Raw genomic sequence first — 13,801 nt, forward strand, 5'->3', positions numbered from 1 at the left:
CTGTCATCCCTCTACATTATTATAAATTTGAGTTTAAGGGGATTGTAGGAGTCCATAGTTGGTAATAGATGAGAGAAAGATTAAGGTTCTCAGTGCGATTGAAATCATTCATGTTGCCTACCCACTCTAGGTTCTGAGGGAAGGCAGAGAAAGAGGGGAAGAACAGTAAAATGAAACAATGTGAGAAAAAAATAGAGAAGAAAATTGGAGCTGAACCCAAAAGAAAGACAGGAGAGTTTTCTGGAGTGATTTAAACAGGTTTAATTTGGGCCAGGTAAAAGGGATGCTGAAAGTTATCTCATGCTTTTTCATTTACTTCTTTTTCCATTACTTAGATCTCAACTTTGTTGCAAATGGATTTAAGGCAGCTTAAAAGTAAATGGTATGCATGTGGTGAAAACCAAAAAGCAGAAATAAAATAGCAAGATGCCTCCTCTCCCCAGGCAAACATATTTTTTTTCCCATCCCCTCATCACTTGCACTGGCTTCAGCATAGGATAATCAGCATGTGCATATTATGCCATCCACAGTGTTGTTTTTTAAGCTTCTCATTACATAGATTATGCAATGTGTAGAACATATTTTTGTAACAAAGGAAAAGCTCACCCCCCCAAAAAAATCAAGAAAGACAAAAGGAAACAAGCCAAAACTAACAAAGTAAATTTTATCCTCCATGCTTTGTCACATATATCTCTTCTAGACATAATTTACATAAAGCTATAATATTTATTAAGATAATGGGTAAAAGATATTTAGTAACCTGTGAAACAACACCAATAGCCTGGAAAGCACTGATGTAGGTAAAACATTGAGCATTAAACTTTAAAGTGAACCAAGATTAAGTAAAATAAGGTCTGTGTCAGCCACTGCTTAGGTTAGATATGAGATCAAAGTTGATGGCCATCATAACACTTATGAAAAATTATGAAGAGCGTTCATTGGAATTAAAAAAAAAAGTGAGGTCTATGTTTCTTCTTTTTTCCATTGATCATAAATTCACCTTGTTATCAGTGGTGTTAGAAATGGCCTTAAACACATCATAAATACTTAAAATTTTGGGCAACGGACACAGGTAAAAATATTTATTTTGAAAAGGTTTATTGAAGATTAACCATTACTTATTTTGTAAATATTTAAATTAATGTGTCTTTTTCACTCAAGGAAATCCAAAAAAAAATCAAGATTTTATATTACTGAAAATATTATTTAAAAATTTTAAAAATATTTAATATGTCTAAACTAGAACACTAATTTTCAGCCTTCTTGATGTTTATTCATGATAATAAAATTGCATTCAATTCAAGTACCATTCCTACAAAAGAATTTTTCATTTTGACTATTCTATGAACCATCTGGTCCATTAAAATATGATACCCGATCCCATGGACAGTAGCCCACTAGACTCCTCTGTCCATGGAATTCTCTAGGCAACAATACTGGAGTGGGTTGCCACTTCCTTCTCTAGGGCATCTTTCTGACCCAGGGATTGAACATGGGTCTCCTGCCTTGAGGGTGGATTCTTTACTGCTGAGCCACCTAGGAAGCCCTTTAATAAAAAATGAGTTATATGATCAGTTTTTAGAGCTCTAAAATTATTTGATACTTATTGCCAATGACTTCATTTGATTAATTCATTTATCTAATATTTATAGTATGCCTAACAGGCATTACTGTGCTAAATATGAAAGGTACAGCTATAAAAAGATATAACAATAACTGGAGAACTTTCATTTCTAAAGGAAAAAAAGGTACGTAAATGTATACACATTGCAGTGTGAAAATTACTATAAAAGGATTATGCACAGGATGTTCTCTAAGTTCTTTTCTTACATAGTAAAATATGAATCAAAAAGAAATTTAGAAATTTCACTCAAAGTGAAATAAATGATTATAAATGAGCTCACTCGTTAGATATGCTGTGTTTTCCAATATGGTAGCTTTTAGGCAAATGTAATCATTTAAATTAATCAATCAAAGTTAAACAAAATTTAAAATTCAGTTTCTCAGGTAGGTACATAAGCCATATTTTAAAGCACTTAATAATGTCATATTTATTAACACAAAAATCTTACCAAAGTTTGTGTTTAAATGATGTTTCATAATGTTTTTTCCTCAAAAGGCAATGATTTTTATGGGAAGTAATTATGTTCCAATTTAAAATTGTAAAAACATCAAGCTATGAATCAAAGGCATGTTTCTAGTTGTCAAGTAGAATGCTGTGTACTATTTCCTAATGAAGTTACAGCAAGAGTGTATTTTCAGTAGTGTCTTGTTCATTGTTGCATTCTTAATACTTCTCAAATTACCTGTTGAAATCTGAACAACAAAGGTTTATTGAATGCTAAATGGATAAATAGATTGAACCTATAAATAAATGAACAGTTTTCTTTTCTTCTTTGAGAATCAGTCAAATGAACAGAAGCAGGTAGTCATCAGCTGGTAAAGAGATCACTTATGCCACCTATTATCTTTATTTTTTCCCCCACCATTTCAAAGGAAAGAATAGAATAAGTGATGACAATATAAGAGATAACTCAGTGGATCAATGAAATAATTTATTCCAAAATAAGAATTTATGAGGCATCAGAAAGTTATGGGATAGAGAGAGAAGTGGGAAGGGGGTTCATGATGGGGAACACATGTACACCCATGGCTGATTCATGTCAGTGTATGGCAAAACCACTACAATACTGTAAAGTAATTAGCCTACAATTAAAATAAATAAATTAAAAAAATAAATGAAAGAAAGTTATGCTTCACTCAAGTTCATAGAGAAACTCAGGATCATATTAAGGCAGTTACTTTTAATAGATGAAATGTTTAGATGAGCAGTTGATAATGACAGTAAAGGATTAGATAAAAGTACTAAAGTATACCATGCTACCTTATTTCTTTACATTTGGTTTTGTGCATTTTTTTTTTTAAATTTTGGTCTCTAATGTTGATGTGTGAATGTTCCTTTAATTCTTAACAATGTAAAAATATAGATGACTCTTAGCCAACTATTTTTATGATAGAAGTTAATCACACTTTCATAACTGAGGTTTATACTTCAGTTGGTGATAATGAGGCATAATTTTAAACACCGTATCTAAGAGGAGTTAAATTGGGCTTATGATCATAAAATGAGTATAATAATTTCAAAGGGGGAAAATTACTCTTGTCCTTTGCAAGTGCTTGAGTAAGACCCAGAATATTGAGAAAAATGTTAATATCATGGCAGAGTGAACTAACTGAACATACGAAACATGTTACTTTTTATTCATGTAATTGCCACCTGGAACAAAGGTGTATACGTGGAAGTTGGGTTGAATTAATATGTGTGTGTGTGCTCAGTCACTCAGTCATGTCCAACTCTGTATCCCATGGACTGTAGCCTGACAGGCTCCTCTGTTCATGGGATTATCCAAGCAAGAATACTAGAATGCAAAGCTATTTCCTCTTCCAGGGGATCTTCCAGACCCAGGGATTAAAACCCTCGACTCCTGCAGCTTCTGCATTGGCAAGCAGATTCTTTACCACTTGAACCACCTTGGAAGCGCTGAGTTACTAAAATGAATGCAGTTCAAATGACTAGCTATTCGTCCCAAAGTAAGTTACCGGAGAGAAACTAGAGATTATAGACAGTGACTTGCATCAGTTGGTTAGAAGTAAACCAGTTCAATTATTGGGTGATGACAAGAAAAAGGAGGCATTTTGTACAGCAAGCTAATAAGTAGGTTAACGATTTCAAGATGTTTATTAGAAGAAATAGTGCTTGTACCATGATGAATTTAATCCTTTGAAGGCAGATATTTAGCCAGGAAAAAGAAGCTTTAAATAACCAAGTATTGTCTGCTTACATTAAAGTGATCTCATGGTGAAAAGATGGGAGGTAGTTTAAGATTGGAGCATCTGAATTGTTATGCAGAAGTGAGTATCCTAAAAAGTATAAACAGGTGCAAAAGCAAAGCATAATTTTTTATATTTATTTATTTATTTATTATTTGAAAGATAATTAATTTACAATGTTGCGTTCCCAGGTGGCTCAGTGGTAAAGAATCCACCTGCCAGTGCAGGAGACACAGGGGATGTAAGTTCAACTCTTGGGTTGGAAAGATCCCCTGGAAAAGGAAATAGCAATACGTTCCAGCATTCCTGCTGGGAAAATTCCCATGGGCAGAGGAGCCTAGAGGGCCACAAAGTCCATGGGGCCACAAAGAATCAGACAGGACTGAGTGACTGAGAAGTCACGTTGGTTTCCACCATACAACAACACAAATCAGACATCAGAGATGCGAATTTGATCCCTGGGTGGGGAAGATCCCCTGGAAAATGGAATGGCTACCCACTCCAGTGTTCTTGTTTGGGGAGTTCCATGGACCAAAAAGCCTGGTGGGTTACAGTTCAGGAGGTTCTAAAGAGTCGAACACGACTGAGTAACACTTTCACTTTCAGTACCATTTTAATCCTTACTGGGTGGGGCGGTTGCTGCATAAATGCCTAGAATCCTCTCCTTGCCAGAGACTGGTTTGCACAAGGCAAAGAAAGAAGCAAGACAGTTCCTTATGGTATTTCACAGAGCAACTTCTGCCCGTAGTGGCAAACTGAGCTGTGTCATAACAAACCACCGAAAGAGCCATCTCATCCATATTCCAGTATATATTTCTTAACATCATGATTCAGTTTTTAAACACCTAAAATCAAATTGCCAACATCCATTAGATCTTAGAGAAAGCAAGGAAATTCTAGGAAAATATCGGCTTCATTGACTACGCAGAAGCCATTGACTGTGTGGATCAAAACAAACTGTGGACAATTCTTAAAGAGATGGGAATATCAGGCGACCTTACCTGTCTCCTGAGAAACTTGTCTGCAGGTCAATAAGCAACAATTAGAACCAGACATAGAACAACAAGCTGGTTCAAAATTGGGAAAGGAGTATGACAAGGCTGTATAGGGTCACCCTCCTTATTTAACTTATATGCAGAGTACATTGTGTGAAATGCCAGGCTGAATGAATGAAAAGCTGGAATCAAGAATGCTGAGAGAAATATCAGTAACCTGAGATATGCAGATGACACCACTCCAATGGCAGAAAGTGAAGAGGAACTAAAGAGCCTCTTGATGAGTGTGAAAGAGCAGAGGGAAAAACCTGTCTTAAAGCTCAATATTCAAAAAGCAAGATAATGGCATCCAGTCCCATCACTTCATGGCAAATAAATGGGGAAAAGGTGGAAACAGTGACAGATTTTAGTTTCTTGGACTCCAAAATCACTGCGGAGGGTGACTGCAGCCAAAAAGTTAAAAGACACTTGCTTTTTGGAGGAAAAGCTATGTCAAACCTAGAAAGCATATTAAAAATTAGATACATCACTTTTCTGACAAAGGTCCATGTAAGTCAAAACTATGGTTTTTCCAGTAGTCATGTACAGATGTGAGAAATTGGACCATAAAGACGACTGAGTGCTAAAGAATTGATACTTTCAAACTGAGGTGCTGGAGAAGACTCTTGAGAGTCCCGTGGACAGCAAGGAGATAAAACCAGTCAATCTTAAAGGAAATCAACCTTGAATATTCATTGGAAGAACTGCTACTGAAACTGAAGCTCCAATACTTAGGCCACCTGATGCAAAGAGCTGACTCATTGGAAAAGACCCTGATGCTGGGAAAGATTGAGGACAGGAGGAGGAGGAGGGGGTGACAGAGGATCAGATGGTTGGACGGCATCACTGACTCAATGTATATGAATTTAAGCACTCTGGGAGATAGTGGAGGACAGGGAAGCCTGGCATGCTGCAGTCCATGGGGTCTCAAAGTCTGACGTGACTTAATGACTGAACAGCAACCACAGTTTAATCTTCTCTTCCCTTACTGAAGGGCATCTTGGTTGTTTCTAAGTTGTGGCTATTATGAATAAAACTGTTATAAAACATCTGTGTGAAGATTTTTCTGTGATTTGGATGAAAACATTAAGGAGCATGGCTGCTGGAACGTATAGTAGGAATAAATTTAATTTTGTAAGGAACAGTCAAATTGTCGTCCAAAGTAGCTATACCACTTTGTGTTCCTACCAACAATGAAAGAGAGTTCTTGTTTCTCCTTGTCCTAATCATCCTTTGATGTTGTCAGTGATCTGAATTTTGGCCATTCTGATAGATATATAGTAGTAGCTCATCGTTGTTTTAATTTGCATTATGATTCCATTTTCAGTGTCCTTTTGCTTAAGGATATTTCCAAAAGTTAGAAATGAACAGAGTGGTAATTTTTAAATCTGTAATTCATCCTCTAGGATGCTTTGAATTGCCAGCTATTGGAAAATGACATCATGAAATATAGATATGCTCCCAAATTTCCAAGTGAGAATTAGTGTATGCTACAATCCTGAAGAAAATACACTGATGATATTAAATTTTCTGAGCTTGTTTCCAAATGGTAAGTTTACCAAGAATGCCAATTTAAGCAAAGGGCTATCATTGGTATGCAAATTAAATATCATTAAATATTCAAATTTTAATGAGAAATTAATTCAATTAATGAATTTTAATCTCTGAATATAAGACTCTGAATACTTGGATTTTGAAGATAATTATATATTCAATGACTTATTTTGCTTGTTTATTATTTTTACATTTATTTTAAATTCATTTTACAGATAGACTTATTCAAGCATGTTCTTAAAATGTTGCCTGGTTGAACTTTTACTATAATTTCTTGTTTGCTCATAAACCTTATGCTTCAAGGAAAAAGGACTGGACAAAACCCTACAGGTGCTTTCCTCATGTTTGTTTTGAAACATAATATGTTGTTATGATTTTGGTCACTAAATAAAGAGCAAAACTGAGAAAAATTGGAATTCTTTAAGTTTTATCTCCAAATAAAGTCAAAATATTTCAAAATTGTATGTATTGCAATAATTGAATGTTATCTATCTTATTTATCCAATACAAAGATCATATTGTATCACTTACTAATCTAATATAGACTTATAGGAAAAGATAAAGTGAAAAGTTGCCAGCAAGCAGAGGTCTTACCACAAAATCTTTATTCTCATTGTCATGACTTTTCAATTACACATTTAACTCAAGCTGATACTGTTTTAAAATCTTCTGAAATATTAAGTGATATGCATTTGAGGCAAAAACACTTATTTTATGACTGCACCTGAATTATCATCGTGGAAATTAAAAAAAAAAATCTATTTCAATTTCAACTAAGTAACAGAGCAAACATTGCTTGAGTGACCTTGTGAATTTGAAGCTCATTTAATTAGAAAAATTTCCTCAGAGTCAAGATAAATACAGTAAGAATTCATATTGACCATTTTCTCATTTAAGCCATATTAGGGATCAAAATATATTGCTAAATCACACAAGTGATACAAAGCTATTTAAACTGAAAATTAGAGTTTTACTTAGGTAGAAGTGGAATTTCAACTTACCCCTGTCTGTGTCATACAGGAATACAAAACAGTTCCATTCATAGTGATCCAGCAGACTCAAGAGGGCTCCTCTTAAGGAAGGCCTTAGCTGCAGCACAAACTGGCTCTCTCCCTCAGTAGGAAAACTTGGTGTGATGAGGGAGATATGTAAGGCGCTGCAGAATGAGGTCAAGGTATGTACTGACCTCTTATCATAGAGTCCAAAAATGGCAAATACTCCTCTGGAATACTGGGAACAGACTAAAACAGAAGAAGAAGAAGAAAAAACTATTAGCACACTTTAAAATTGTTGACTCCACACCTACAGTTTATGGAAAAAAAATTCTGAATCCTCGATATGTCAGGAATATAATATGAGGAAAGAGAAAAAGTGAAGTGTGCAATCAGTCATGCAAATAATTAATGAACTCTTGAGGGTGTACTCAATGCCCTGCAGTGAATGAGATAACAAGAGGTTTACTCAAGAAACCAATTTAAATTAAGGAAAAATTGACTAAAATGAAGTAATATATAGCTCCCCATGATAATGTGACAAATCCTATGATAGAAAATTCTGAGTATGACAAATCTCGATTTTTCTCTGTATTTTTTATTATATGCAAAAATATGATATTATACTTAAAAATGTCTGATTATTAATTGGAGGAGCATTTAAATTACCTCAGTGCTATCCTTCTTAAGCTATATGCATTTATTTGTCTTTTCTATTTTGAATTGGATTGCATTTGCAACTTAGTCTAAATTGTTACTTTTTTTTTTCCTTTTGCAAGGTTACTTTCAGTTGTTACCACAACTTTAGAGTTCTCTTGATTTACATTTGAAAACAAGAGGTTATGCTATCTGGGAAGTCACTACTGTGCTATCCTAGAAGGTTAGTGGAATTGTTGCCAGTTGTGTAGCTTCAGCACACGTGCGTGCTTAGCTGCTCAGTCGTGTGTGACCTCATGCACTGCCGCCTGCCCGGGCTCCTCTGTCCATGGGGATTCTCCAGGCAGGAATACTGGAGTGGGTTGTCATGCCCTCCTCCAGGGGATCTTCCTAACCCAGGGATAGAACCTAGGTCTACCCACACTGCAGGCAGATTCTTTAACCATCTGAGACACCAGGGAAGCCCAAGAATACTGGAGCGGGTAGCCTATCCCTTCTCCAGGGGATCTTCCCAACCCAGGAATAGGAGCGGGGTCTCCTGCATTGCAGGCAGATTCTTCACCAGCTGAGCTACCGTGTAGCTTCCAGGTGGAAGCAATTCTCAAACCCAATGGAACCAAGTTTTTCTGAAGTATTTAAAAGAACTTCAGGTAAACAAATGCACAGCCTCGTCTTGACCTTTCTTTCCCATGCTCCCAGTTGATACAAGGACAAGAAGGCAAATTCATAAAGAGAAAAAAAAAAAAGAAAAAAACCCTTTCTCAAGATTCTTGCATAATCATATTCTGATACCTCTTTTGACATGACTGATTTCAAACTTGGGTGACTTTTAAATTAAAATTTAATGGATACAGACCTGCATTAAAAGATACTCTTTCTTATATATACAGTAAATCAAGAATGTTTGAATTCCAAATTCTTACAGTTAATCACATATGGCTAAAGGCCTATTTCTCCTGGGTTTATCTAGCTAGCTTGAGAACTTTTTTAGTTATAGAAAGATTTATTTACAAATTTAATTGATAAATTCATTAAGAAGCCTAGAATGTTGGATAGTGGAATAGTTCCTTGTGAAACATAAGAAACTTGCAGTAATAGGCTCTTGAAAAAAGCAGCAATCCTGATAACATTTGTATCTATATTCTATATCTGGGATTTAGGAAATTATGGAGAACAATTAGATAAGATAAATTAATAAAATCTGGAAATGTTTCATTCTTTTCTATTGTATGTCTTGAAATTGGGAATAGAGTCTAAGAACTTTAATTAAATCAGAAGAGGGTAACAATTAAAAGAAAATAACAGTGCTGTTGATTTTCTTTAGATGATGTTCTCTAAGAGATACATGCATGTTCCACAAAAATTAAAGGCCAAATAAGGGACCACAGTCTATGCTCATATAAATAAGACTAAGATAGAACTGACATTAAGATATAAGGGAAAGGCTGCAAACTTTGCAAATAAGTTCAAACAATAGTGTTTTTACTTATAACCAGTTTGTTATTATTCAGTCACTCAGTCATGTCTAACTCATTGTGACCCCATGGACTGCCTCACGCCAGGCTTCCCTGTCCTCCACATCTCCTGGAGTTCACTCAAACTCATGTCCATTGAGTCAGTGATGTAACCCAACCATTTGATCCTCTGTCATCCCCTTCTCCTCCTGCCTTCAATCTTTCCCACCATCAGGTTTTTTTCCTAAGGAGTCAGCTCTTCACATCAGTTGGCCAAAGTACTGGAGCTTTAGCTTTAGTATCGGTCTTTCTAGTGAATATTCAGAGTTGATTTCCTTTAGAATTGACTAAGGTTTGATCCCCATGCAGTCCAAGGGACTCTCAAGAGTCTTCTCCAACACCACAGTTCTAAGTCAGCAGTTCTTCAGTGCTCAGCCTTTTTATGGTTCAACTCTCATATCTGTACATGACTACTGGGAAAACTGTAGCTTTGACTATATAAAACTTCGTCAGCAAAGTGATGTCTCTCATTTTTAATGCACTGTCTAGGTTTGTAATAGATTTTCTTCCAAGAAACAAGCATCTCTTCATCAAGAGGCTCTTTAGTTCCTCTTCACTTTCTGCCATAAGAGTGGTGTCATCTTATACCAATCCTAACCTGGGCTAAATTCCTTATTCTTATTTGTCTCAACTATGAATATAGTTGAGATGAATAAGATGGTGGAGTAGAAGGATTTGCGCTCATCTTCTCCTGTAAAAACACCAAAATTGCAACTAATGCTGAACAAACATCAACTGGAAAATGTTGGATCCCACCAAAAAAAGATACCCCACTGCAAGGGCAAAGGAGAAGCCCAGACAAGACATTAGGAGGGGTGCAATCGTGTTTAAAATCAAATCACAGACCCACCAGTGACTCTTGGAGGGCACAAACCATTCGTTCTGTGCAACAGGACCCAGGCAATGGAGAAGTGACCTACACAAGAGACTGAGCCAGACTTGCCTTTGAGTATCTGAGTATCTCCTGTGGAGGCACAGTTCAGCGGTGACTTGCCAGGGGACAGGGGCTCTGGCTGTAGCAGTATTCAGGTGCAATCTCCAAAACAACAGAATGATCTCTGTTCATTTTCAAGGCAAATCATTCAATATCACAGTTTACAAGTCTATGCCCCAAACATTAATGAACAGGAGCTGAAGTCGAATGGTTTTATATAGACATACAAGACCTTCCAGAAATAACACCCAAAACAGATGAACTTTTCATCATAGGGGCCACAGTGAAAAAGCAGGAAGTCAAGAGATACCTGGAGTAACAGGCAAGTTTGGTCTTAGAGTAAAAAATGAAGCAGGGCAAAAGCTAATGGACTTTGCCAAGAGAATGCACTGGACTGGGCATAACAATCCCCCTCTTCCAATGACACAAGAGCTGACTCTACATAAGAGCAGCACCAGATGGTCAGTACTGAAATCTGATTGATTATATTCTTTGCAGTCAAAGAAGGAGAAGCTCTATACAGTCAGGAAAAAAAAAAAAAAAAAGCAGATGTTGACTATGGCTCAGGTCATGAACTCCTTATTGCAAAATTTAGACTTAAATTGAAGAAAGTAGGGAAACCCAATAGGCCATTCAGGTATGATCTAAATCAAATCCCTTATGATCATACAGTGAAAGTGACAAATAGATTCAAGGGATTAAATCTAATAGACAGAGTGCCTGACGATCTATGGGTGGAGGTTCATAACATTGTACAGAAGGTGGTGATTAAAGCCATCCTCAAGAAAAATAAATGCAAAAAGACAAAATGGTTGTCTGAGGAGGCCTTACAAATAGCTGAAAAAAAAACGGAGAAGTGAAAGGCAAAGGAGAAATGGAAAACCATACCCATCTGAATGCAGAGTGTCAAAGAATAGGAAGGAGAGATAAGAAAGCCTTTCTAAGTGATCAATGCAAAGAAATAGAGGGAAAAAGTAGAATAGGAAAGACTAGAGAGCTCCTCAAGAAAGTTAGAGATACCAAGGGAACATTTAAAGCAAGATGGGCACAATAAAGGACAGAAATTGTATGGACCTAATAGAAGCAGAAGATATAAAGAAGCGGTGGCAAGAATACACCGAAGAGCTATGCAGAAAATATCATAAAGACTGGATAACCACGATGGTGTGATCATTCACCTAGAGCCGGATATTTTGGAGTGCGAAGTCAAGTGGGCCTTAGGAAGTATCACTACAAAAAAAGCTGGTGGTGGTGATGGAATTCCAGCTGAGCTATTTCAAATCCTAAAAGGATGATGCTGTGAAAGTGCTGCATTCAGTACACTAGTGAATTTGGAAAACTCAGCACTAGCTACAGGACAGAAACAGGTCAGTCTTCATTCCAGTTCCAAAGAAGGGCAATGTCAAGGAATGTTCCAACTACAGCACAATTGCTCTCATTTCACATGCTAGCAAAGTAATGCTCAAAATTCCTCTAGCTAGGTTTCAACAGTACGTGAACCGAGAACTTCCATATGTTCAAGGTGCATTTAGAAAAGGTAGAGTAACCGGAGTCCAAATTGCCAACATCTGTTGGATCATAGAAAAGTCAAGAGAATTCCAGGAAAACATCTATTTCTGTTTCATTGACTACGTTAAAGCCTTTGACTGTGTAGATCACAACAGACTGGAAAAATCTTAAAGAAATGGGGATATCAGGTAACCTTACCTGCCTCCTGAGAAATCTGTATGCAGGTTAAGAAGCAGTAGTTAGAACTGGATATGGAACAACAAAGTGGTCCAAATTGGAAAAGGTGTATGTCAAGGCTGTATATTGTCACCCTGGTTATTTAACTTATATGCAGAGTATATCATGTGAAATTTTAGGCTGGATGAATCACAAGCTGGAATGAAGATTGCAGGGAGAAATATCAGTAACCTCAGATATGAACATGACACCACCCTTAAGGAAGAAAGGAAAGGGGAACTAAAGAGCCTCTTGATGAAGGTGAAAGAGGAGAGTTAAAATTTCCGGCTTAAAACTCAACATTCAAAAAACTAAGATCATGGCATCTAGTCCCATCACTTTATGACAAATAGATGGGAAAACAATGGAAACAACTAGAGACTTTATTTTCTTGGGCTCCAAAATCACTGCAGATGGTGACTGCAGCCATGAGTTTAAAGGACACTTGCTCCTTGAAAGAAAAGCTATGACAAATCTAGACAGTGTATGAAAAAGCAAAGACATTACTCTGCAGCAAAGGTCCATCTAGTCAAGGCTATGTTTTTTTCCAGTAGTCATGTATGGATGTGAGATTTTGACCATAAAGAAAGCTGAGCACCTAGAATTGATGCTTTTGAACTGTGGTTGAAGACTCTTGAGAGTCCCTTGGACTGCATGGAGATCAAACCAGTCAATCCTAAAGGAAATCAGTCCTGAATACTCGATGGAAGTTCTGATGCTGAAACTGAAGCTCCAGTACTTTGGCCACCTGCTGTGAAGAGTTGACTCATTAGAAAATACCCTGATGCTGGGAAAGATAGAAGACAGGAGTAGCAGTGGATGACAGGGGATGAGATGGTTGGATGGCATCACTGATTCCATGGACATGAGTTTGAGCAAGCTCCAGGAGATAGTGAAAGACAAGGAATCCTGGCATGCTGCAGTCCATGGGGTCACAAATAGTCAGGCATGGCTGAGCAACTGAACAACCACAGCAATGAATATATAAAATGCCAAGGATCATATGAGATAATGTATGTAAGACTGGACTTTCCAGGTGGCTCAGTGGTAAACAATCCACCTGCCAATACACGAAATGCAAGAGACATGGGTGGGTTGATCCCTGTGTCGAAAAGATCCCCTGGAGTAGAAAATGGTAATCCACTCCAGTATTCTTTCCCGGAACAGTCTATGGACAGAGAAGTCTGGCGGTCCACAGTGCATGAGGTCTCAAAGAGTCGGGCAGGGCTGAACAAATGAGCATGCATGTAAGTCTATCATCTTATGAGTATATATGAGGCAATTAGTAAGTGGCTGATCTTATGAACACAAATTTTCTATATTTGTGTATAAATTTAAGTAGTTTTAGTGTTTAATATGAGCACAAAAGGATTAGAGAGTAAAATACCACAGGTCATAGAAAACCAAGCATTCAGAATCTGTATGACAAATACCAATTATTTTCATGAATGTTTGCATTAGGGTTTATAAAGAAATTCAACCAAGAAAGAATTTTTAATTATATTTCTATATTCATTAGGAACTAGAATTTGATTAACTGAGTAGATTCATTAACCTAGA

The 13,801-nt window shown here is 36.7% G+C and overlaps 1 protein-coding gene across 10 annotated transcripts in view; it reads right to left on the reverse strand.

Moving 5' to 3' along the window:
• The window catches only part of GRIA4 (glutamate ionotropic receptor AMPA type subunit 4), a 622,527-nt gene that overhangs the window by 396,689 nt on the left and 212,037 nt on the right, over nucleotides 1–13,801 (reverse strand). For all 10 annotated transcript variants that reach the window (XM_081543907.1, XM_081543903.1, XM_081543906.1 and 7 more), the window contains exon 3: nucleotides 7,421–7,660. In XM_081543907.1, coding sequence (XP_081400033.1) covers nucleotides 7,421–7,660 — 240 coding nt within the window. The remainder of the gene's footprint in view (nucleotides 1–7,420; nucleotides 7,661–13,801) is intronic.

Source organism: Giraffa tippelskirchi, chromosome 11 (assembly GCF_054371585.1).
Source record: "Giraffa tippelskirchi isolate mGirTip1 chromosome 11, T2T-mGirTip1v1.2.pri, whole genome shotgun sequence".
In the NCBI taxonomy this organism is placed as follows: domain Eukaryota; kingdom Metazoa; phylum Chordata; class Mammalia; order Artiodactyla; family Giraffidae; genus Giraffa; species Giraffa tippelskirchi.